Below are 26228 nucleotides of genomic sequence, written 5' to 3'. Positions count from 1 at the left end.
ATCGACTTGTAATGGCATCATCACTTCTTTCGTAGAGGTCTCGGACTGAATTTCTTGGTTGCCGGAAAAGGTGCAAGAACGTAAAAGCGATCAAAGCTAGGTTTGATATGGCGAATTGTGATGTTTCTGATCAGTTGGCTTGATTGGAATTGGTCTCAGATTCGCGAAGTGCCAAAGCTGAACGTTTTCATGTAATTGGATCCAGTTACTGGTTGAATGATGTTCATGCGATTCATCTGATACATAATTATATTTGGTTAATTGTAGTTCAGTTTACCAAATCTGGTGATAACAATTATGAAAATCCGAGACAATCAGTCAAGTCAGAGGTTGGACTATAATACCTCATCCACCGACTCGAGAACGGTCTGAGAATTTTATTAAGTGAAAGTTTCTGAAAGAGGATGAGTGAACATTCCTGAGTCTACTGACCGTTTTTTATTTGCAACTGAAGTTGCCGACAATAAAATCAGTTCTCGGAATATACAAAAAATCGTTGCTTTTAAAGACCAATCAAGTCAACCAAGTTTTCCAGAACTAAAAAAGTCTCAAATTTGTATTTTTTATTACTCTTTTTTCATCTGGATGGGCGATCATAACATTCTTACTTTTAAACTGCAACGAAGTGAATGGTTTAATTGAACGAAGTGAGGCAATGTACAGAAAGTTAGAAGCCTTAAGAGTCAGCTACTAATTGGGAGATCTTAAATTTGTCGATAGGAAGGAAAACACAAAATTGAATGATAAATCTTTTGATATGCTAGTGACAAAAGGACGTACGCAAAAATTTCAAACTAATTATGATGAAATCCTTCTCCTTTAAATTAATATTTAAACGATAAAATATATGTGAAAGTTTCCTTGGTATGAAGTTAAAACAATAGACAAATCTTTGCTTGTAAAAGGCTGGATCAAAACAAAGCCCTTTTGAAAATTTAACTAAGTTACGTTAAACTATGAATTTTGATCATGCTATACTGACAGACATAATTTGGTTATATAAACATGTATTACAAGAAGATCTGTTCCCTCTTCAGCAAACACCTTCTAAAGTGCAAGATCACCTAAACTAACCTACTTCGGACTCAGATTCAGGTCAGCACAGATCTATTCAACTGGAAACTGCAAGACTTCCACCGGTGCTCAGTTGGTTCATGGCCTTAGGAATTCCCATTTACAAGTTCTTGGTCCGTTGGTCCTCTCATACTGAATTCGAGGAACAGATTTGAAGACAATCCGAGTCGGTTGGATTTATCCCAATTTAGGGGTTTCCACTCGGTTGGATCCATCCCAAATTACTGGGTTTGGATTCTACGAGATGAACCTCGTCACAGGGGGACTGTACCAACGTTAAAGTGAACGAAAATCCTTTTTGTGAATGATCAAAACAAAATCTTGATATTGAGATCTCTTTCCTTCCTTCAGTCCCTCTCTCGCCTCTCCCCGTCTCGCGGTTTGACTCCTCGTGGGAACTGTAGTGTTGCCGTTCGCAGAGAGCGCATGGTCTTCTCCATTTGGTGGGTGGTATCTTGGCAAAGGCCAAAACGATGGTGAGTCGCCGAGGCCTTTTTCTTTGATCTGGTCGACTCTCTCTTTTTGTCACTTCTGTTTTCATCTTCCTTTTTTTCCCCTCGGTTTTTGTTACAGTTTTCCATTGCCGCCATCAATGACACGGACTCCGCCGGACAATGGGAGCCGTTGGCTCCCACCAAGGAAGCACAGGCAAGTCTCTCTCTCTCTCTCTCTCTCTCTCTCTCTCTCTCTCGTTCTGAATTCCTCGCCCCTTGTAAGAATTTTGCTGAAGAAGGTTATCTTTTGATAGCTTTGTATTGATTAACGCCGTCGTGTTATAGATTGAGAAATTCACGGCAATTTCAGCTTTGTAGCGCCTATCGTTATATCACCATCTTTTATCCTTGCATTTCAGTGCTGGGGTTTGATTTTTCGGATTTTTTCCTTAATATTTGTCTGCTTTCGAACACAATTGGGCGGTGATGATCAATGAACTCGGTGGCCGTTTAGTCTCGTTGGAGATGCACAGTAGGTGGTCCGACCAAAGTTAAGCATAATTGACCTGTATCCATCTCCTCAAAGTAGTATCGGAACATTTACACTAAAACAGTGCATTCATGAAAAATCATGTGAATGAGCTCCACATGGTCAGGCAGTCGAGCAACCCCTGGTTTTTCTACTTGTGTAATTCTAGTTCGTTTCGGAATTCCATGCTACTGGTTCGTCTCTGGGTGTGCTGAAATCATCTCCGTCATTGACGGTTTGCTTCCAATAAGACCTTGACATGCCTTTGAGCACACAATACAATGCTTTTCGATGTTAAGAGTGTAGTTTTTCATATATTGCTACTTGTTCTGTGACTTAATGATTTGTTGGTTGTTTAACTTGTTGCCCCCCTTTGCATTCTTCGTGGTTGAAAGCATTCTTGATTTATGGGTTGTGACCTAGTACATGGCTTATTTCAGGAGTTTCACCTTTCTCAAACGTATCATGAAGGCCTTTTGAGGCTGCAAGCTAAAGAATACTCAAAAGCTCAAGAACTTTTTGAATCTGTTCTACGTGATCCTCTTATTATATCTAGTGCTCAGGTATGTCCTGAAAGTGCTCCTTGTGGAATACATTTTTTATCCTTCCATTCCAGGCCTCTCATTTTCTTCCTTCTCCCTGGTTAACTATTCTGCTTTTTGTCAGGTTGGTAGTAGTACCAGAGAATGCCATCTGTTACAACTGAGGTATGTCTTCTTTGCTTTTTTTTTTTTGGGTCATCTTCTGGTTTCTTCTTTCTACACGCTTCTTGGCTTGCAATGATGTCTTTTGGCTATTAACCAGATATAACCCACCTGGTGCTTATTTACGATCTTCTCTAGTATTATGTATTTATAACTTCATCTGATGTTAAATGCCGACACATATATGTATGTACTTTAGTTCCCTGGCTTGAGGGAGTTTGCTTGTAGAAGATACTGAGGTGTGCTTTTCAACCTAAGTGCAACTTGACTTGACGATGCTTTCCAACTAGAATTCTAGTGGTCGAAATGTAACGATCTGAAAAAGAAGGTGAGGTGAGGCAACTGTGCAGCACTAAAAATAGGGTGATGGACCATTTCATGCTTGCAAGCAAATTAGTCTAGGAGAAAGTAAACAGATGCAAGTGAAGTTGAATCAACGTAAACCCATGGAAGAGACAACTTTTTGAGCCTTCAGACGAGAACATATACAGGTGATTTAAAGGAGCAGAAGAATTTATGAAATCCTTCTTTAGATTTCAATCTTCATGAGAGTCCAGAACTTAAAATTGGAATAAGATGGTGATGAAAAGCCTGAATTAATTGGATGGAAGGATGTTACGACAGAAATGCACTTTTTTAATCAATTGGCTTCCAGGAGACAGAATCATACTTTTTCATCAACAGCTAGCAATTTGAAGAAGAGTACTTAAAGGGCATTTGCTTCTTCTAAAAGAAATTTACAGTAGAAATGACTACTAATATGAGAATGTATTAGAAGCTGAGATGCTAATAACTTAAAGATGTTTGGTTAGTGTTTCATCTTGGAAAATATAGTTTCTGTGAAGGTGATGATTTGTTCATTCGTTTGGCATAGGTGAAATCCTTTAGGTTATATTTCGTTTGTGAAACTTGTCTATTTTTCTGAAGCAATGGCCATCTGGATCTTTTTTGGCCTTGTCTATTTTTCTGAAGCAATGGCCATCTGGACCTCTTTTGGCCTTGTTGCACTTAGCTGGATGTGTTGGCTATTCTTCTGAAGTCATATTTTTTTTCTGGACCTCTACTCTGCTGGGCAATGAATTGCTTCTCCTTCTGCAGGTTTTTGGCTTTAAAAAATTTAGCTACTGTTTTCCTTCAGCAAGGGTCTCTGCATTATGAGAGTGCCATACAGTGCTATTTAGAAGCTGTGGAAATCGATGCAAAGGATTCAGTTGTCTGGAATAAGTTGGGTACTTTGTCATGCAACATGGGTTTACTAAGTATCTCAAGATGGGCATTTGAACAAGGGCTTCTTTGTAGCCCAAACAACTGTATGTAGCCTATGGATTCAGTGAACCTTTCTTGTTAATAAACTATTCTACAATTAATAGTTTTTACTTTTCAGCTATCTTTATCGTAAAATGATGATACTTTGTTTTATGGCATTCTTTAGCTGGTTCACTCAATTGAAATTTTTGTATGGTTGAAGTGATAATATTCATTATTTACACCATAGCTGAAAGTTTCATGGTAATATTTGAAGATTTGGTCACTCTAAACCTTCTTTATGCTTCTTCCTTATGCAGGGAATTGCATGGAGAAACTGTTGGAAGTGCTTATTGCTATCAGAGATGAGGTTTCTTGTCTTTCTGTTGCTGAGTTGATATTACGTCATTGGCCATCACACTCTCGAGCTTTGGAGGTGAAAAAAGTCTTGGAAGAAGCAGAACCAATCCCATTTGCTCCACGGGGTATAGACAAACTGGAGCCTAAGCATGTCCGGCTGAAATTTCTAAAAAGGAGAAGAGTATCTGATGGCGATGATGACAGTGCACCAAAAAGGCTTAAAACTTATTTGGAAGTTCATTTGTCTGAAGCATCCTGGATTAGCCTTATGGAGGTAATCATTAAAATTCTGGGTCCAGTTGTTGAAGGTAATTCTGATGCCAGTGGTTCATGTAGTAAAGATGATCAATCTAATGAAAGGTCCAGTTCCCATTCTAAGTTTTTTATTAGCAGTACAGATATCAGTGATATAAAGAAAGAAGAAGAGTGTTCTACAGTGGAGCTGGGGAAATATTCAGGGGCAAAACTAAAAATTGTTCTACCGTCTATTTCAGAAACAGTTCCAGATGTGGAATCTGGGTCTGCAAACACAGAGAGAAGAGTTTCAGCATCCGATATGCTGTCTCTTAGTGATTGTGGATCTGACAGGTCAAGTGGTGTAAAAGACAAGGAGGTTTCTGTTGACGAGGATCACCCACATGAAAGACGAAGTACTCGCTTAGAAAGGCTCAGAAATCGCAAACCTGAGAAAGAGGAATGCACGGGTTCCAGGGATCAAGCAGAAGTTCTAGCTCAATTGCTTGAACCATTTATTGTTGATGGACGAGGCATGGAAAAAGTTTCTGCCATAAGATATTTTGTTACAGACTCTGATTTTCCTCTATCTACTATGGAAGACAGTTATGTCAATAGTTTTGTAATGGAGGTATCAAACAATTATGGTGCTTGTCATGTAGGTCATCTACTCCTGGAGCGTATTGCCAGCAAAGGCCTGCCTTATCAGGAATGCTTCTTAAGGTTACTGGAGCTGGAAAAGTTAACTAGAAACTGGACTCAGGATAGAACACCTTATTGCAGCCTTTTTTTGGCTGAGCTATACTATGACATTGGATCATATTCAGCACTTGAATCCCAACTGTTGGCATTCTTCTCAGAGGCATCATACCATCTCTGTAAAGTCGTTGAAGTTGTTACTTTGGATTATGCCGAGCCTCTGAATCCATGTTTATCTGATCCAGATCTCGTTTCTCAATATGACTTAAACCATCCCATGCAGTGGGAGCAGGATGAAATGAAGCTTGAAGGAGAGAGTTTCAGGGACAGAAGTTCCTTACAAGCAGATGATTCGACTAGTGGACAACTTGTCACAAACCATTCTGTCTTACCCTCTAGGTGTTCCTTTCAGATTCGTTTCCATTGGTTAAGTGGTAGATTGTCAACCTCTGATAACAAGGCAAAAGCACGTGAAGAGTTTGATAAGGCATTATCCTTCTTTATCAATGCAGACATGGTTAATCCTTCTTGCATTGTCCCGCTGCCTCACTGCAGGGTCGTTAGATATCTTTCCATTAAAAGAATTCTCTATGAAATAAGTTTGTTAAAAATTGAGCACATATTGAGTAGAAGTGGTGAAATGATTGACACTGGAATGCACGATGACTGTGTGAGAGCACTTTCTCCTCTTGTTCTCTGCAGTAAAGATACTTATCTTGATGTTCTATTTGGTTCTTACAATGAACAAAAGGGGCTGTCCTCAGTTGAGTTATCTGCCCTAGATTTTCTCATTTCATCTTATGAAAAGGAAAAAAAGTTGAGGACAGAGGACTACTTGAATTGTCACTGGCGTAAACTGCAAATCCTTACTACCATTGCTGAAGTAGCAGAACTACTTTTATCAAATGCTTCCCATCCCAGGAAGTCTATTATGAATCTGTCTTCTGCAAGTTTGGAATTGGAAGCTGCAGAGAAGAAAGGTAAATATTTGAAAAGCCTGGTCGCTGAGGAAGTGAGAGAAATAGCCCTATGTGCATCACAATTAGGAGATTCAATTGATGAAAATGGAAAACTTGTAAGTGTTTCGTGTCTTCTGGTAACTTGAAAGGCAGTTTAGGTGGCATGTGCTCCTACGATGAATTCTGTTTAATGGGAACACTTTTTCTGTTCAACAGGCATAGCTTTTTCTATAGGGACAGTGACCTTTTGTTTTTTTCCCCTACCTAGCCTGAAACTGGGATGCTACAAAAGCATATTCCAACTCGAAAAGGTTTATCTGATACTTCCGTAAAGATTCTTTGTGATATTTAAACTTCAGTCCTCATACCTTGTTTACTAATGCTAAAGAATGGGGGTCTGTTTTACTATGTTGTCTTGGTGAGATTGAGCTAGCTTCTTTAAGGTGGTTTCTGTACCAATGCAAGTTACAGTTCTTTCTATGATTTATGTTTCTGATTAGAGGAAATCCTGATCTATTTCTTTTTCATACTCAAATCCTCATTCCATGTCCATGTCATTGTTTGATATTTATTGACAAGTAATATGCACGTTGGACAAGTGCGCCTTCTGTGTTCATGTGCTTCTTGGTATTTCGTCTACATAATCTCTATATCTACTATTGGTTCTTCTTCCATCACATCTCCTTCCTTGTCCTTATGTGCATAGCAACTCAATTTTTCATTTATGCAGGATGGCTTCACCATTCCCATGGGCACAGTTGCACAGATTCAGAATGTTCTCTTGATAGTTATGTCAAATATGGCGAGGGAATTTCTTCGTCATAAGCCTGTTTGTATGGGACATCTAGAGAGCAATTGTTTTGTTGATGCAGCAATGGCTTTCTGTAAACTCCAACATGCTACTACTAGTATCCCTGTGAAGACCCAAGTGAGTTTATGTCTTTATGATAGTATTTAACTGACCCGGATATGTGTAAAATTTAGTTAATTATCATCTTCTTTTTGTCTCCTATCTGAAACTACAGGTTGATTTGATTGTGACAATGCATGATCTTTTAGCTGAATATGGCCTCTGCTGTGCTGGCAAAGATAGTGAAGGAGAAGAAGGGATGTTTCTTAAGCTAGCCATTAGGCATCTCTTGGCCTTAGATGTGAAGCTAAAATCTGCTCAGAACTTGCCAAATAATGCACTAGAGACAAAGGAGAACGTTGAATCCTTGTCCAATATCTCACTATGTGAGACAGGTTTAGAGGCAAACACCTGTGTTGAAACAGAATTGACTGTACTAGAGAAGGATGAGAGTAGTTTTGTTGATAAGGATTCTTTTGACGAAGTAATTCCAGAGAGAACTTTGTTTCATGAAACAGCAGAGAAGGATGAGGAGGGCCTGGAAAGTGGAAAAGAAGGGTTTGATAGAAAGTCAGATTCTCAGCACATGAAAGTCAGGAAAAATGGTACTTCCGATGGTGAGAAGCATTCTTTTGAAGTGGAGAATCAAAAAGTGGAGTTAGGAATAGATAATGCTCTAGACCAGAGCTTTTTCTGTTTATATGGTTTGAATCTTAAATCTGGTACAGAATCAGCAGGCGATGATGACCTAGCAGTACATAGAAACACTAACCGTGGGGATTACCAAACAAAGGAGCAATGTGCTGATGTCTTTCGCTATCTTCTGCCATATGCAAAGGCTTCATCGGTTAGTAAACATTTTCTATGTTAACTTTGCTTGTGAAGATGCAGTAAATGCTTCCCACCATTATCCTAAAAAATGATTGCATTGGTTTTTAGGGTATAGCTTGTATATGTGGATTTTGAGGAAATAAACCTTTTGTCTTTCAAATGCTAGCTAAAATCTTACTTATTTTCCTTGTATTTTTAGTTTCCCTTTTAGAAGGTCAAATTTTCCATACTTCACTTTATTTGTAATTCAAATGTTTTTTTAGGAAAGGATCCCTTAAGAAAATTCATCACTAGATTTATGCCCCCAACAACAACCCCACCCTCCCCCCTAAACAAACAAACAAAAAAACGTTACCCCGACCATTTTGATACATTTGAGAAAAAAGGGGAAATCTAGTTGATCTATATGATCACTGAGGTCATAGATGGCTTTCTCTTATATGACAGAGAGCTGGTTTGGTAAAGCTCCGGAGAGTATTAAGGGCTATCCGCAAACACTTCCCACAGCCACCTGAAGAAATAATGAGAGAATGTTCGGTAGATAAGTTCTTGGACAGTTCTGATGTATGTGAAGACAAGCTCTCTGAGATGGCAGGACCTGGCGAGATGCTTGAATCTGTTATCAATCTGATTTTTCCTGGTGGGAGGGGACCTGAGGCCAACATTACAATGAGGTATTTTATTGTATGGTCCTTGCCAAGTCCCATGTCAAACTGTTCTCTAGTTCTTTGAATTCAGGCTTTGTTGCTTCAAAATTCAAATATTTGGTTTCTTCATCAAAAAACTTGCAGGTCTGAACCATATTTGGAGGTGTACAGCAACTTGTATTTCTTCCTAGCTCAAGCTGAAGATATGAATGCAACTGATAAGTGGCCTGGTTTTGTACTTACCAAGGAAGGGGAAGCATTCATTGATCAAAATGCAAAACTTTTCAAGTTTGATTTGTTATATAATCCTTTGCGGTTTGAGAGCTGGCAGCGTCTTGCAAACATCTATGATGAGGTAATGCATTTTACTGAGAATCTAGTTTCAAGTACCTCCCCTAGCATTTTGTATTTTTCAATGTTTTCATCTTCTAGCTGCTCATGATGTTTTTCAAGGGCTATAGCATTTTGCAAAATTGTTGATGTAGTTATGCCTGTTATTATTGTATTTCCATTTATAGATCCAGTGTTTTAGACTGTGCATAGAGCTTGGATTTGGTCTAGTCAAACACCAACCTGGTTGCACCAGGTTTTGTTTAAGCTGAATAGGCATAGCCTTCATAGCACTAAATCTATATCTACCTTGACTGGTTCCAGAGCTGGCTATACAGCTTCCTTCAGATCTGCTTTGATAGGATCCAGAGTTCAAAACTGATTGTACTGGTCCCTAGATCCACAGCCAGTTTTTTTCTAGTCCCATTGGAAGTAGGTTTCTAAATCCAATGAAATGGAATACTCAGGCCCAACCATAGCCATAAATATCTTTCTCAGGTTTTATCCGTGAGGTTTTTCTCAGGTATTTGTCTGCAAAGTTATTTTTTTGGGAAAATCTCGGAAGTTAAAAAAATATAAAATTAAAATGTTAGGTAAAAGTACAATAAGTGAGAAACTAATAAGAAGACGAAAAAAAAAAACAAGCTAAAATGATAAAAATAATAAAGTAATAAGCATTGTATTGCATATAGGAGGTCACGTTAAATACCTAAAACAAGAGGAAATAAAACAATGAAATAGAAGTTGAAAAAAATGAAAACAGAAGATGAAATAAAAAATAAATGAAAAAATCGCAAAAAAATGTGATAAATTGATTTTCAACATTTTTTTTCGAAAATCACGAATTTTTCCCCTTCTTTTCACTTTTTTTGTTAATATCCGGGTTTTTTTGAAAATATCGCAATGTTTGTGGCTATAGGCCTAAGCCTAAGTTCCTAACCCAAGTGTGATAACATTGTTTAATCACATGAACCGAAAAAATGAAGAGATGAAAGAAGAAGGAAATGAGGAGAGAGAGAGATGGGAGGATAAGTTGATATGATCAAGAGGAGGAGAAAGGGGCTGAATCAATAGAAAGCTATTCAACGTGTACCAACACTATTGCAAAATGATTTAATGAGCAAACTGAAAATGATTTGTAGAGGAGATATAATTTTGGCTTGCATCTAGATTTTGGTCTGAGTTTTCAATTGGATTTTTCCCCCCCCCCTGTGTATGCATGCAGATGAACACTGTTTTCCAAATGGTGTTGATAGGTACTTGAACGGGGAATTCAATTCATGCAACGTATGCTGCAAAATGGACTTTAATGGCCGTCAAAAGTTCTACAAGTTTTCTGTGGTCCACCGTTTTAGATCAGAGGTTGCATGCTTGCTCCATGACTTCTCTCTCTCTCTCTTTATATATATATATATATATATATATATGCCATTCTGAAACTTAAAAAAGTCTACATCTTTGTCTCACTAATTATAACATAATCAATTTGATTTGATTGCTCATGCTTGCAACAGCATTTATGTTCACCATTTTCCATTTACAACGAATTTGTTACTTTAATTTGTCACAGGAAGTAGACCTGATGCTGAATGATGGAAGCAAACATATTAATGTTCGAGAATGGAGAAAGCAACCTATATTATCACAGAGAGTGGAGGCCAGCAGGAGGAGGAGCAGACGGTGCTCATTGATGAGTCTTGCTCTTGCTAGAACTCCAACTCAGCAGGTTCTTATAGTCCTGCATAATAGAAGTTTAGAAGTTTTAAGTACATTTAGTTGTTGAAGCCAATATTATGTAATTTTTGTGCTTGGCTCAAATCACAGTAGCAGGCTCTTGATACACTTTGATGCCTTTAATTCTGTTTATTCAGGGCCAGATACATGAGTTGTTAGCTCTCGTGTATTATGACAGCCTTCAGAATGTTGTGCCATTTTATGATCAAAGAGTTGTTTTACCAACAAAGGATGCAACTTGGACCATGTTCTGCAAGAACGCAATGAAGCACTTTGAGAAAGCTTTTGCTATGAAGTAATTTCATGGTTTTCCATTCAGTTGTGTATTTCAAATCTAAACAAGTCGAGTTTACCAAGTTTCATGTGCAAGATACTTTCTTTTTTGTAGGCCAGATTGGTCGCATGCCCTCTACCTTGGAAAGCTCTGTGAAAAGCTAAGATATCCATGTGAAAAGGCATTTTCATATTATAGTAAGGCATCCAGCGTTAATCCTTTGGCTGTAGATGCCGTATACAGGACTCACGCATCTCGTTTGAAGCTACTAAGTGTTTCCGGAAAACATGACTTGCACACTCTTCAGGTAGGTGTTTTGATTTTGCTGAATCTGTGTGTGCGTGTGTTGGTTGATAGCAATTATTCGTACTTTATGCTCTGATCCATTGTGGTATAATGCTCAGGTCGTTGCTGAACATGCTCTTCATAAGTCAGTGAAAGATTCTGTCTTCAGCCTAATAGGCGAAGTAGATCCAGGTCATCAACCATCAATGGATGAAAAGGACAGGACTGCACAAACAAATCCAGGAAAAGGGGAAAGGCAGATAGAGTTGCAAAAGCTAGAAGAGGCATGGGAAACTCTATATGCTGACTGCCTATCAGCTCTTGAAGTCTGTGTTGAAGGTGAACTCAAACATTTCCATAAAGCAAGGTATATGCTTGCACAAGGGTTTTACAGAAGGGGCAATAGTGGAGATCTGCAACGAGCAAAAGAGGAACTATCATTTTGTTTCAAATCATCTCGGTCTGCTTTCACTATTTATATGTGGGAAATAGATGGTGCTGTGAAAAAGGGAAGGTACGTCGTTTACTTGTTAGCCAAATCTATGACTAAGAAGATTGTTTCAAAAACTTAGGTAAGTTTTCTCTATGCTATTGGATAGGAACGTTGTTTCTATTTTATCCATGTTGTGGAATGATGAGTCTCTTGATATTTTCCAGGAGAAGAACCCCTGGACCTGTTGGTAACAAAAAAAGTTTGGAACTTGGGTTGCCTGAAAGCTCTCGCAAATTCATTACCTGCATTCGAAAATATACGCTTCTTTACTTGCATTTGTTAGAAAAATCTGGAGACTTTTCTACTCTTGAACGGGCTTACTCATCTCTTCGCACAGACAGAAGGGTAACCAGTTTTACCTGTCCTCTTGTTTAGTTCTGTTTTTTTATCTGCGGAAATATGTTATATGTGCATTCTTGTAATGTTGATTCCTTGCCAAAATTATGTGGAAAGTAGAGATTTCTAAAGTTGGTATGTTTTCTTTAGTTCTCTTTGTGTCTTGAAGACATTGTTCCAGTTGCCCTCGGAAGGTATGTCCAAGCACTCTGTTCCTCCATCAAGCAGGCTGAGACAGCTGGTTCTAGCTTGACTGTTGAGACCTTATTAGAGAGGCTATTCCATGTGTTTATCGAAAATGGAAGCATGTGGAATGAGATAAGCGGCTTACCTGAACTGACTATACCATCTGGCTCTGGTATTTCAGAGAATACTCTCTATGGGTAAGTGAAGTTAAGAGAGACATTTCCATTGCTTTCCTTTTCATGACCAATTTGCAGTCTGACACATTTTCTTACAGCTATATTCACCAGTATATACACACATTTGAGTCTGATATGAAGCTTGACACACTTGAAGCAATAAATGAAAGAATTCGCAAGCGTTTCAAAAACCCGAAGTTGGCAAATAACAACTGTGCTAAAATTTGTAAGCATGCATCTGCAGCATGGTGTCGCACTATTCTTTCCAGCTTGGCTTCAATTACACCACCTGCTGGTGAATCTCAGATGGAGCAAACCCAAGTGGCTAATTGCTCCGATAACAATGTGCAGCTTTGTGTCGATATACAAGAGGGTGAACTTTGGCATTCATCAATTGAAGACCCAGTTCACCAGAAAGAACTTGAACTGAAAAGGAGCCATGTATTGTCAAAAATAAAGAACATGCCAGTCAAGCAAGCAGTGGCAGAAAATATGCAAACTGCTGCCACCTTACTTAGATGTGCTTACAACTTCTACCGTGATAGCCATTGTGGCACACATATTTCTGGTATCAATCTATACACCACAACATGTCGATCAGCACAGACTTCATCCTTGCCTGGAACGGAGTATATTCCTTCGGCTAGCGTTGATATTCTTGATCTCAGTATTCCTCGTAAACTTCTGTTGTGGGCTTATGCGCTCATGCATGGTCGTTATTCAAGCATTCTGTCTGTTGTCAAGCACTGTGAAGAAAATATGAAGGTATAAAATTATCCAACATTCTTCTATGGAGTATTTATCGTTTTGGAGGGTGTTGCAAGTTTAGCAGAACACGTAGGGTTGTTTTTGTATGTATATTTTAAGACATCTTGCCTTTTTTCCAGATGAGGTTGAAAAAAGGCCCTGCAGCATCAGCAGCTGCTTCACAACCATGTCCAATAGCCACTCAATCAGGTATTCATCTAATTGTGGTTCATCCTCTCTTGTTGTGCTTTTGCAACCTAACATGTTTCTTTTGACAGTTGCTGGTAGAGATAGAAATCATCAGGAAGATGGTGGTGAAACTGAGGATAATTCTGCGACAGTGATGGCTCCTGCCACTTCGCATGAAACTGATAGAAAGCATTGTTCAAACATTCTCCCAAGTTCCATTTCAAACGAGTCTCAGAAAGTGTCATTATCTAGTGGTGCTCCATTACACCAGTGCAACAATTCTCATGCTGATCGCCACATTCAGGAAGGGCAAGATTGAAGTACTTCTAGTGGGGTGATCTCGTACGGGGGCTGTAACCAAGTTAAACATGTAAGTTAGCTCTAAAGTTCTCCCGCTCACTTTTGTGAACTTTGATGGATTTGGATAAAGCCGGTAAATCCGAACCCTGGAGTATCACTGTGCTGACGGAAACACTTGAAGCTGAGCCGTGTATGGCATATAGGTTCTACTTAATTCTCCCACATAGCACTACATTTTTGTCTACTAGCTTTTTCAAGAACCCATTTCCACATTGTTAGGTAATTACTCGTCCTTCAGTAAACCATCATGTACGCAACTTTGTCAATTTTTATTATTCTAGAAGTATCCTTAACAGCCATATAGCATGCTAAGAATTTGTAACGTGGGACTTTTCGGGGAAGGGAATTTCTTCTATGTATCCAGTTACCTTCATATGCCAGTTTTTTGTTGTTGCCTCCTGAACTGTGGGAGCCCCTCTTTCGGCGGAAACCTCCTGGAGTTTTGCTTACCAATATTGAACGGATACATTTGAGCCATGAAAAAGTTGTTAGTCACGTAAAGCCAGGAAGCAAATTATTGTAATATGTTCTCTCTCTCTCTCTCGTGTCTATGCGTGTGTGTGTGTGGTATATATATACATATTAATTGAATGGTGATCTAAACTCAATAGACACCAGGAGACATCAAACCTGCATGAGAGCCCAGATCTCCTCTCCTCTCCCCTCCCCACCCCTACCTCTCTCTCTCTCTCTCTCTCTCTCTCTCTCTCTCTCTCTCTCTCTTTATATATATATTGTGACTTTGTATCTACCTTTCCCCTTCCTCCTCCTACAGCCCTGGCAGCTCCCCCCATCGCCAGCAGGCCTGGTGATGCCATGAGGGGAGCCAATGGGGCTTCCCTTGCTCCCTAGTTTATTTTTTTTAGGTCATCCATATGCTTTCGAATGGACAGTCATGGTTTGATGTTTGGTGACTAGCTTTTTAGAGTCACCTAGCCATTTAATTTTTCGATCCAACACGAGTGATGGTTAATAAAAAAATAAAGAAAAAAGTGATCGACATTTTCGTTATTTAGTATTAGTTTACATTTTTTTTTCATTGTTTTCCTCCCTCCCAACCATTCATCTGACAGATAGATGGAAGGTCTTGGTTAGAAGGTTGGATGATTTTATTTAACTAGAATCATTGTTTACTCATATATATATATATATATATATATATATATATATATATATATAAAAGCTTGAGTTTATTCTCCTTCTTTGGAACTCGAAAGTTGCGCTCAGTGTTTCACCCTGGCACTAACTCTTATTGCTGCCACCTGGCCAAGTTTTTAAGCCTCTTGTTGGCTAATATAACTCATTAAGAACTTTCGCATCTTAGTCTTATCTTAATGTTTCAAATCAACTACTTGTTTCAAGGCGTTGCCCTTTATAAGGGGAACAAAAAAAAGTTCTAGGAAATCAATTTTGGCCAAAATTATCGAAGTAGACGATGTATTGTTTTTTCTACCTCAGCATGATAAGCTTTTGCTTTTCTGCTGAATATACGAGTCAGGTCACTTGATACGGCTATTTATTTTAAGAAGAAAACTGAATTGTATCTTCCAAGTTCTAAGGGAAACGTAAGTGTTGGCTTCCTTGTGAAACCTTTGGCTGCAGCTTGTCGTCAGAACTAGGGTAAGGAACACGTTCATCCCATGATCGCAATCCCATTAGCTTTTACTTGTTTTCTGATAAAGACATCTTCAGTGAAAGATATGTCTACATCTACAGATTGAAAACAGTGCCTCCAACGAAAGAAGCTTTGCGTCCCTAAACATTGCGTAGGATACTGTCAAGGGACGTGGGGAGTCACTAGGATTATATGCTATGGTTATCACCGGTCAGGAGTAAGCATGTCTACCTTTCGTTAGTACTTGGGCGACCCATCACCACCGTTATCGCAATTAAGCTACCAACATTGCCATCATCTGTCCATGTTTTAGTATCTAGAAACACTTCAACCAAATCATGTTCATGTTCTGCCATCATATATTTAGCCATTAGATTAGCGTCTTTTTTTGAAATCAGGTGCTTATTTAAGTGTTTATATTAAGCCACTTAAATCAACGAGAACTAAGCAATTAAAGATTTCTAGATTTAGGCTCGATTCACTATTTTACCTGAAGCTGTTCTTTCCAAGACTTCCATTTTCCTCGCTACTATATGACAGTCACATCCATCTACCAACGGCGAGGGGGTATAATTGTGCCTTGTACACTAAAATTCGAACCTAATCAAATTCATAATTGTGAGAAAAAAAAATGAGTCTTTTTCGAATGACATATACGCCTTTTTATCGTCAAAAAGCTGTGGCTCCCTTAACATTTGCGAAAATTATCCATATACTTACCAATCGTAAGGAACCATAATAAAATCCATCTTCATAGGTCAGATATAATAGAATCAATACAGCAGTATGAATCCTGGAACGAACGCAAATTTACAGGCATAACTCAATGGTACAAAGCAACACGAATAACTGAAAAGTTCTTCCTCCATTCTAGAGTCAACAATCAAAATTCATAATTGTGAGCAAAAAAAATTGACACTTAAAAAGTCTTTTTCCAATGACATACGTTTTTTTGTCGTAAAAAAGCTGCAGCTCCCTTCTTAACATTTGCAAAAATTATCCATATACTTAACGATATTAAGGAACTATGGGAAAATCCATTTACATAGGTCAGACATGATAAAATCAATCAGCAGTATGCATCCTGCAATGAATGCAAATTTACAGGCATAACTCCATGGTACAAAGCAACACTAATAACTGAAAAAGTTCTACCTCCATTCTAGAGTCAACACCAATCCAATAAGCAGTGTCTTCAAGAACCACAGTTCAAGTACCCAACCTGGCCTTCCAGAAAAAACCTGCGGAAGCTTCTCTAAACCTGTAGCTAGAGGAAGGTTCACGATCCTTCCAAGTATATATAGCCATTTGCGGATGTTAATTCGACTCCATAGACCTCTATGTTTATATCTTCTTTCCTTCTGGGCTTCTCGAGTGGACCAACAAAAATGCACAAGGACAGAAACCACATAGCAAAAGGAAGTTTATACAGCTTTCAGCGACAAATCTGAAGCAGGCGACCAAGACCAAAAACTAAATCAGCAAACTAACCAAAGCACCGGGCTTGTGATCAGGCCCCACAGAAATCTAATATACATGTCCGTTTGAGGGTCAGTAAATAAATCATCCCAACGGCTTCATTATTGTCCATTCGAGTTATAAAAAAAAATGCTCCAGTTCATTTAGCGACAAGAAAAATGTAGTATGATTGCAGGCAGACTTATCAACTATCTGATGTACATGGTAGAAACTCATTAGTCTAACATAATGCCCGAATAAAGGATGTAGCTCTCAATCTTTCACTGTCAAGCCGATACCATCACTATTGAAAGACATGCATTCCAGGGGCAGCTTGACATGCACTTGTGAGTACATCACAAAGACTTGAAAGCCACACAAGAATTAAGGAGGAAATTCTTGGCACATGTCCTGTATACTAATATAATTGCAGGCTCACCTGGGAATTTCAGGTCAAATCGTACGAGCCACAAACACAGAGTCTGAACCCCAAGCTGATTATTCTAGTCAAGTTCTCTGGTCCAGTCAAAACGAGCCCAGTCTCGGGAGAATCTCAATACATCATTCTTCTGTGTTTCCAGAGATCCATACTGTCGTCGCCTATGCATGTCCTCTTCAGGCAATTCAAGCATACCACGAATGACATCAAGGCCCAAACCACTTTTGAAATTTGTCTCATCATCAATAACATGTACGAAACCTTTATGCAAACCAAATTCAACATGAAAATATGGAAAATTCTTTGGAATAGAATTCCTTAATCCCCCTTTTAAGCTTGTATCTATCAACTTTTTTGCATCGTGTTGACTCCACTCATCTTCTGCTTCATCAATGGCCTAAAAGAAACCAGCAACAAGGTCAAAGAATTTTCTAGACAGAAAGTAATAAATTAATAACCATGTGGATGAGCATTGAGCACACAGAATAATAAACTCAGAAGAACGCATCTTTGAGTATTGATATCAGCCACCTAACCAGATATACAAACTTATAATACCAAAGAAATCACACTGACATCATCTGCTGTATCTGATTTATTCCAGTATTTCATTTACCGCCCAAAAATGGAAGATGGAAAGAATGTTTTACGATAGTTCAAGAGAGTTACGATAGTTCAAGAGAGGACGGCTGGACAGTCTAGTGAAGACTTTTGCATACATGTAATATTAGTTCAACACAAACAGATAATCTAGTGTAAGTCTGTACAAAGAGTACTTTTATGGAATCAAAAACCATCTTTTAGACGACTCAGTGCTTGTGAAATTCCAAAAAGAAGAGAACCAAGTTCATCAGGCCAGAGGAAGATCCTTCATTATCTGATTTGGATAAACAAGAAAGCATTTTCTTAATGTTACAAAAGAAAAGGAAACACTTGCTTTCCAAAGGTTAATCAAGTGATGTATGCCTTGTATCAAATTTACTCCCAATAACCATATTATGTGTAAAATATCATAATTAGCAAACACATTCTCTAGTAGTCCCAAGAACATTATATTGGCAATACAAAATAAGAAAATTTAGGAGATTAACGGTGCATGTTCAAAATGTCATTGTATACCAAAAACAAAAAAAAAATCAAAGTATTACAGACTCCTAACACACCAAAGATGCAGTCCATAGAAATCATCTCTATGTCTGCATCCTCGAACGGCAACACGGGAATCACACAGAAAAAGTGTCAAACCCAATGGCCATAATCCCATATAAAGAACAAATATGCAATTAACAGGAATCGGTAGCAGCAGACAGGAAAGCACCAAGGAAAACCAGTGATTTAAGATACAGATCCAGTAACCGAGATGAGCTAGTTCAACTTTGAATTAGCAGTCCAGCCATCTGTCCCCTTGCTTCCCCTCAAAAGCTATTCAAACTTACCAAACCATCTATTCCTGCTATTAATCCAATCAATTGCTAAATCACAAGGGGTTGACAGACAATCACCAAGCACACAAATAATGAGTAAAGATCCTAGCTGCTACAAGCGCGAAGAGAGAAGTAACCCTAGAACTTACAATATTTAAATAAACACCTCTCTTGAAAGACTTTGGCCGTACTACACATTTACATAACTTTATTTTATTAAACATTATCCTCATCCAGAGTATGGATCCAAAACTGTCAGAAATAAAACAATCCTTTATCTAGTCCGTCAAGAAGAGGGATAAAGGAATGCAACTTGGACAGACTATTTACTGTATCTGATAGATGCAGACTACCCCACAGATGATGTGAAAGCCTCACTCTATTACAGTTACTCAGCCAGTTGAATTTGCATCTATATGGCTTGGTTCAGCTGCCAGGATTCTAAAACATGAATATGTGTCTGTCAGTCACAGTACATGTAAAATCTAAAGTTGATAATGATAGGGTTGTTAACAAAATCAAACATTATTTTTCGTCATAGTCCAGATTGATACCCAAATTCTTGTGATAGTTCAAACATGTCCTTATTTTTTCCTACGACTATTCAATGCAGATGAGAGCTGACTTCTTCTCTTGGTAGTGGTAAATGAACCGTACCTCCCAAATTTACCCTCATTATTATTTTTTTTTTTTGCTCTCTCTCTCTCTCTCTTCATTTAGTACTTTTCCCCTCAATGCAACCACACCAAAAATACTATTAGCACATAACAAGTCTTCTCTCCTTCAAAGAAAAACCAAAGCTGAAATTGTAAATGATCATTTCAGATTGTCCAAGTATAGAATGCCTCTTCTTTACTTCCAACAAGCTGGTGCCATAAACTTAACTGTATGAAAATAAAGATAAAACAAACCTTCTTGAAATATAACGGTGCTTCCTTTGCAATTTCATGTGGTAAAGGAATGCATTCAACCAAACAATGGCGACGTTGCCGAGATAATTCCATTGCTGTTTCAAGGAATATAACATCTTTCTCCTGTTCAGCAAACATCCTAAGGAGGCACTTTTTAAAGTTCCGCAATTCATTCCACACATCATCATCAACATTCCTTGTGGATGATTCATGCTGCAAAATGAAAGGAAAAAGAATCGTGAATTCCACCTGCGTAGGATATCTAAAAAATGGAAAGTATATTGCTAGTACAAGGGCATGTTCACTAAGATCACAAAGCACCTGCCATATTACCACTGCTCACATCTGTGTTTTGGTGGAAGCACACTCTCACCAAGTCTAATCTCATTTCAGAAGTGATAGTATGTTGCACAATACAATTAGAAAAACAAAAAAAGAAAGAAATGATAAAAGAATCAAACCTGCATCGGCAGAATACAGCAATGCCCTTCCACAAGCGGCTTCCAAGGAGGCAACATTAAATACGATAAATTTCCTATTGATATGGCTAGATGCCTAGGCCTACTTGGATTTTCAAAGCAGAACTGGCAACGCTCTTGCTGTGTCAATATCCGTCTTTGAAGATTTTCATGCTTAATTATGTTATTTCCATGCATTGCCTTTCTGTTCTTTTTTGGCTTTGTAGCTGAAACATCATCATATTCATACTCATTGTCTGCCGCCTCAGATGATTTGTATTGCTTGTTCTGCATGATTTTCTTGGCCAAATGCATGTCAACATTCTCTTCTGCTTTCTTTTGTTGAATGGATGTTTGTGTCAACCCAGATCTACACCACATAGAGGCAACAAAACACAAACAAATCAGGTAATAAGAAGAAGAATAACAGAATTTGTGTTGAAACAGAACGAGAGTCACGAAGTTAGGATTACTCGTGGCTAGAACATGTTCTATGCATTTCCCAGGAAACATGTGAATACAAATTTGAAAAGGTAATCCAGACTTACCTGTTAGGATTACTCATGGCAGTATTCTTATCATTCTTTTTCTGCATTTCCGCCGTTCTCTCAGACTCTTTCTGAAACAAAGGCATGAGAACATTGGTAACACATAAAGAAGTAATTTGTAATTTTGTATGATCAATCATGGGAAAGAATGCATTCTGTGTGTGCATGCACTGTGCAAACTCCATCATCCTCTCCAACTGTCTAGAATAAAAGAAACATGGGGCAATTTGATATGTGATGCACCAAAAAGTGGAAAATGTGCATGAGTACTTTCACAGTGCATATATATAACAAGTGATTGTGCAAATAATTGAGCATGAAGAATCTTGGGCTGCATGCACATAACCTTTTCATCAAATATGAAATCTAACTTCAATTATACAGTGCAATAAAGCACTATTTTTTTTTCCTTTCTTTAATATCAAATGCCGTTGGAGAACCCCCAATAAAAGATAACCAAGGGTTGAAAGATTCTAAAGAGCCATCTTACCAAAAGCTCATCTGCCTCTTCATGCTTTCCTTTCATACGAAGCTGCAATACTTTTGCTGCTAACTGATTTGCACTCATTGTGTGGCTTCCAGTTGAATTGTATTCTTGATTAACATTAAAGTTAGTAGAGACAAAATGTGGCTCACGCTTTTCAGTTTCCGTGGTATCTGCAGTTGCTGATGTGGCAATCACCTCAGCATCCTTTGGCTGTCTAAGATTAAACGACTGCAGGAAGCTACCATCATTCGTGAACTTATTCAAGCCTGAAGCTGCAGAAGAGATTAGTTCAGCATGTTCTTCAGATTTATACAGGTCCTTCTTCCTCCATGAGAGTGAATCATGTGTTTTAGGCTGTCTCATATCTGGATTACGGACAGAGATTCCTTTAAGATAATCACGCTTCTCATTTTGCACTTTGTCATCATGACTCTTTGTATGATCAGCATCCACGTATTGTTCATCATTTTCTTTATGTCCTCTTTTTCTATCTCTTATTGCACGTAGATGGGCATGAGTGGGAGCAGCTCTGTTTCGTGCAAGCGAAACTGTCATCTTCCCAAGAGAACCCCACCGCTCTTCAACTACCTGGGGAAAAAAGAACATGATTAGTTGCTAGCAATTAACACAGTTATCATATATTCCAGCAAGTCAATAAAACCTCATCTAGCTTTCTTCCTTCTCGGGCTGCTTGCTCTTGTGCACGTTTTAGGGCTTTCAGTCGCCAACTTGCACCACCATCACCAACAACTGGAACTGAACTAAACTGATTCTGATCAGGTTCCACAGATGCTTCTTCAGGATAACCACTTCCATTGTCCTTAAGGTATGGATTTAGTTCTCTTGGATTTGGCCTTTTTTCCTGTCAATTGTAAGCCAAAATATAAGTCATATAATAGAATTCAGATGGACAAAGTGGAAATAAAAAATTGTTATCCATAGACAAATTAACAAAGCCATCACACCATCATATACTTAGGTGGATCTGACAACAACATAAACCACTAAATGGCTTTATCAACGATAGTTTACACACACACACCATATAGTGACAGGTAGCTCTAATTGCTTTATCTTTTTTTTTTCTTTTTTTTTTCAAAAATCTAACCACATAGATGAATGTGGAATGTTTGAAAATGCATTAACAAAAGAATTGATGAAAATCAAACGTCCAAATTTGACTGTATCAATTGTCAGCATAAAAAGCTAAGTACGTGGACCTTAAAATCTTATCAAATTTAAACTGTACATAGGATTTTTTCCTTAATCTTATAATTTTGGGCATTGTGCATCCATTCATACAGTTGAATCTGTGAAAAACAACATGAAAATAGTTGAAAGGGGGCAGAGAGCCAGATCATGAACAACCAAACCTAAGTGTGCACGACATGTTTGAAGAAAGAAGCATAACCCTATCTCAGTTTTCGAAGGCAACAACCACCTCTTGAAGAGCAGGCTCCTCTTCAGCATCAATTTGTTGGGCAGGCCGTTGTACTTCCTGGTTGTGAGCAGGTCTAAGCATCCATTCAAGTCCCATCTCTTTTCTATAATTTTCTCTGTTGCCTTGATCAGCACCTTTTCCTTTACTATCTGCAATGCACAAGAACTGATGAATGGAAGGTATTATTTATTACACACTCATTTCCCAAGTGCAACATAAACTTAGTAGCCACCTTTGCGCTCATTACAGCGTTTTCCTTCTTCACCACTTCCGGAGTCAGATAAAGAAGCTTCTGAAGAATACTCTTTCTTCTTTCCTTTTGATTTGCTCCTTGGTCTGCCATCTGCTTCTTCACCAGAAACATCAATTTGACTTTTCTTGTCTCTTCGTTTCCGCCTGCTGCTTTTTCTTCTCCTATTCTTGACATCACTTCCTTCACTCTCAAAACTGCTGTTCTCATCTCCAGAGGATGAAGAAGGCTCTGATGAATACCAACTCTTTTTGCGTCTTGATTTGTGTTTCAGGTTCTCAAGTTCATCATCATCCGAGCTGTCATGGCGGCTTTTCTTCTTTCTCTTCCCATGTCTGTCCTTCCTTCTAGATTTTGCCCTTCTTTCCAAAGGAGAATCAATATCCAAACCATGCTCTGCCTGCAGATATGCAGTCAATATGCAACAATCATCAATTCACTAAAAACAAGTAGACAAAAAAAGACAAACCAGCAGTTGTCCAAGAAGAAAGTTTGGAAAGCATGATGCGAAAGGAACAAAGACTCAATGAAAATGTTAACTTACATCTTCAACTTGGCCTTGAGGGATGAACTTTACTCCAGAAAGCATCTTTCCGTTAATTCAGTACAATAAACAGCATTTATTGAACAACAAGGATCACCTAAGTTCATGTAGAAAAGAGATAAGTTGGTTAAGAAGAAATAACTAAAGAATGGCTGTTCAGATGCCATCCAGAAAAACCTGAATCAAATTTCATATCTCCAAAACATTAAGAAAAGGAAAGCAAAACAATTAGATTGCCTGCACGCTAAGCTCCTACAAGTGGTTATAGACAGATGTCGACCAAACAGTTATTAAAAGCACCTGATCTGTAAGACATTCACAGAGAAATGTTTGTCCCTTAAACCTGGTGACTAACCATCTAAATTTTCATCAGTATTCTTGCAATTATACGTTCAGATATTCAGTGGTTTAGCCATAATTAGTGTGTGAAGATCATGGACTTCATTGTGGAAAACTTGGTTCTACCTTCAATAGCTTCACTTTCTGTTCTCGTGTTGAACCCTCTGTCAATCACCTACCTTATCTATTGTTGTCTACTTCAGTAATCTCCAGCCACCTTTACCTGTTTGACAACTCTTGACTCTTCTGGCAATTCTCACAATGAAAGCGAGAACTAAAGTCAGTCTGCCCTGCACACCCTGGCAGGTTGCATAACCAGAAATTCCCAGAACATGATCTCGTTGTGAAAATCACCATTGAGATGTGACTCGTTATGCCAAGAATAGGGAACTGAGCAAAAAAGTATCAGTGCCCAATAAAGCATGTTCCAGGTCTACATTCTATATAGTTCTTATGGTTATTCATGTCAGGAAACCATGTTTGGTCTAATATCAGAGTCTCCATTTCAAAAAAAAAAACACTTGGAGAGAAGTGCCTAATCATCTTATTCTATAAAATCAAAATATAAACAAACTACACCAAATGAAGATGAAAAAAGGACTGCAAAAAAGCCATCTATCAAAGCATGAAACACCAGAAATAGGAGAAAGATGAACAACAGGGAGAGAGTGTGTGTATTGGAAAAGAACCTGCTGATTAGCAACTAAAAGAAAGAGGGAAGGTGGATGCTGGTTTTAACTGCCATTTTTTTGCAGTAATACAAAGAAAAGTACTTATAAACAATGAGACATAAAATAAGGAAATTTAATACCATGTATCAGCAGTTAAATACTAACATCGAGAGCCAAAAGATGAGTAATTTATGATCTTGCAAAAAGTAAAAGCATTCATGATATCAAAGTTCCCGTGGCCACACCATTTCTCACTGTCGCTGCGAGAAATTCAATTCAGGTACACTAGATTCGACTCATATAAGCACCTGATGCGTCCAACTCCCTGAGATCAAGTTTGTACCTCTCTAATGTGTGAATCCCTAGGAACATAAATAGACACGGATAACCCACTGCAGCTATAGCGATAAAGAATATAAACTAAAAGGCTGACCAATGCCAAAAATACAACACAAAGACTTCCAAAACTGCTAAACCTCTATCAATGATACCGACGACATGTCGAACATCTCCACAAGAAAGTTTTAAGAGAAAACGCTGCTATGTTCGTGCCTTCAACCGGTCAGATTGTGAAAATAAAACCGGCCATTGAAAGATTATAAAAACAAAACCCGACCACTGATTGGGCTGAAAACCCAAAATCAGCAATTAAAAAGGGCAAATGAGACCCCTAAATCAACAACCAAATATAAACGAAATATAATGTTTAGCATAAAAAAAATGTAATGGGGTAAGCTGAAACCCTAAAATCAGCAATAAAAAGGAGAAAACAAAATCCCAATCATCACTCAAAAGGGGCATATCAAAATACCCATATCAAAGCGCGAAGAAGTCTGACAAAAGAGAGAGAAACTCATGGAGATAAAAACTTGTAAAAGGGGCACCTCAATGTTGGGGCCATGTAGAGGACGACGGAAGATGCGACGGTGCTAAAGGAAGGCGAATAAGAGCCGATGAGAATACGGATTCCAATTGCTACGACGATACTCGACCTCGAATTGACTGGCCTTCCAACAAAAACGCTTCTCTCCAGAGGCACTAATTTCCCTTCTTGAGGGGTCGAGAAAGAAGCAGAAGAGGCAAAAGGGGAGGTTGGGTGCTCAAACTAAAACATTTGAGAGAGAAAGATTTACCTGTCGCCGGCACGGATGGTGGTAATGGGCCGTCCAAGGTGGCCGGCGGCCGGTCGGCTCAAAGAGGGCAGTGAGCGGAACAGTGGGCGAGAGCCGAGGGGGCTTGGAAGGCGTGGACGGACATAGATCCAAACCAACCGACCCTTCTTTGGTCCTTGACAAAGACAACGTGTCTCCGCATAAGTTATCGCGTAACTGTTTTTGCAGCTATTTGATTCGCAGCCCACACAAGTCAAACCCGCTCAAAACGCAGATAAGTAATCCGCGTAACAAACACGATCTTGAATGGCTCCAACAGTTTAATTGCTGACAACTTTTCTTGTATGACAATGTTATGGTGTAAATATCTCCAATCGTTTTATGTTCGGGTGGACTGGTTTAATCGGGAGTGCCTTCAATCTTCTCAGCAAAAGCTCAATGATCAGTTTGATTTCTGTGAACGCTAATCTTAAGGTGTAGCATAGCTAATCAGTATGGCAAGCTCCATCGTCAATTTGATTTTTATGGATATTACTTTTTTAAACTGCAAAGAGTGAAATTGTGGCACGTTGGGTGTACCATACCTTTCTCAAGTTCTTCAACTCTAATAAAGGTAGAGGCAAAGGGGAAGAGCTTCAGCTCACTTTTGAGCAGCCTAAACCTAAATGAAGTTTGAACTCATGATCGGCGGCGTATATTCTTTGAGCTAATCGTTTGGTCTCTCTCTGAAGATTTTCTCTTTCTAAGTTGTGAAACGGTGCTTCTCGAGAATAAAAATGTGAGTAGGGTTGGCCCCTGTCCCTCGTGATGGCACTCACTACTATAATATTTCATTCCAACGCAGAAGAAACCGAT

The 26228-nt window shown here is 38.6% G+C and overlaps 2 protein-coding genes across 5 annotated transcripts; one reads left to right on the top strand and one right to left on the bottom strand.

Moving 5' to 3' along the window:
* Window positions 1–1120: 1120 nt before the first annotated feature.
* LOC116253481 (calcineurin-binding protein 1) lies at window positions 1121–14201 on the top strand. Of its 2 annotated transcripts, XM_031628308.2 has the most exons (19): window positions 1121–1550; window positions 1648–1722; window positions 2478–2600; window positions 2704–2744; window positions 3840–4051; window positions 4307–6354; window positions 6969–7166; window positions 7264–7935; window positions 8367–8593; window positions 8711–8921; window positions 10467–10622; window positions 10768–10925; window positions 11019–11211; window positions 11309–11703; window positions 11847–12027; window positions 12169–12401; window positions 12479–13145; window positions 13268–13337; window positions 13406–14201. In XM_031628308.2, exons 1-19 carry the CDS (start codon window positions 1548–1550, stop codon window positions 13633–13635), a joined length of 6093 nt encoding a protein of 2030 aa, XP_031484168.1. In that variant the 5' UTR covers window positions 1121–1547; the 3' UTR covers window positions 13636–14201. The 2 variants fall into 2 exon arrangements, with proteins under 2 accessions (XP_031484168.1, XP_031484177.1); XM_031628317.2 differs by lacking the exons at window positions 1121–1550; window positions 1648–1722; window positions 3840–4051 and having other exon boundaries at window positions 2520–2600.
* A 1936-nt stretch (window positions 14202–16137) lies between these two features.
* LOC116260324 (uncharacterized) lies at window positions 16138–25562 on the bottom strand. 3 transcript variants are annotated; one of them, XR_004174088.2, is made up of 11 exons: window positions 25395–25562; window positions 23252–23348; window positions 22690–23107; window positions 22458–22606; window positions 21678–21878; window positions 21020–21604; window positions 20530–20600; window positions 19985–20351; window positions 19524–19736; window positions 17189–17585; window positions 16138–16738 (listed from the first exon to the last, which is right to left on the bottom strand). XR_004174088.2 is itself a non-coding variant. In XM_031638572.2 (10 exons), the coding sequence occupies exons 2-10, from the start codon at window positions 23294–23296 to the stop codon at window positions 17253–17255; spliced, it is 2382 nt and encodes a 793-aa protein (XP_031494432.1). In that variant the 5' UTR covers window positions 23297–23348; window positions 25395–25562; the 3' UTR covers window positions 16349–17252. The 3 variants fall into 3 exon arrangements, 2 of the variants coding, with proteins under 2 accessions (XP_031494432.1, XP_031494440.1); XM_031638572.2 differs by having other exon boundaries at window positions 16349–17585; XM_031638580.2 differs by lacking the exon at window positions 25395–25562 and adding an exon at window positions 25146–25386 and having other exon boundaries at window positions 16349–17585.
* Window positions 25563–26228: the final 666 nt, after the last annotated feature.

The sequence above is a fragment of the Nymphaea colorata genome, chromosome 1 (assembly GCF_008831285.2).
Source record: "Nymphaea colorata isolate Beijing-Zhang1983 chromosome 1, ASM883128v2, whole genome shotgun sequence".
NCBI lineage: Eukaryota > Viridiplantae > Streptophyta > Magnoliopsida > Nymphaeales > Nymphaeaceae > Nymphaea > Nymphaea colorata.
The sequence above is the reverse complement of the archived record's forward strand: the minus strand, read 5'-3'. Positions and strand labels throughout refer to the sequence as shown.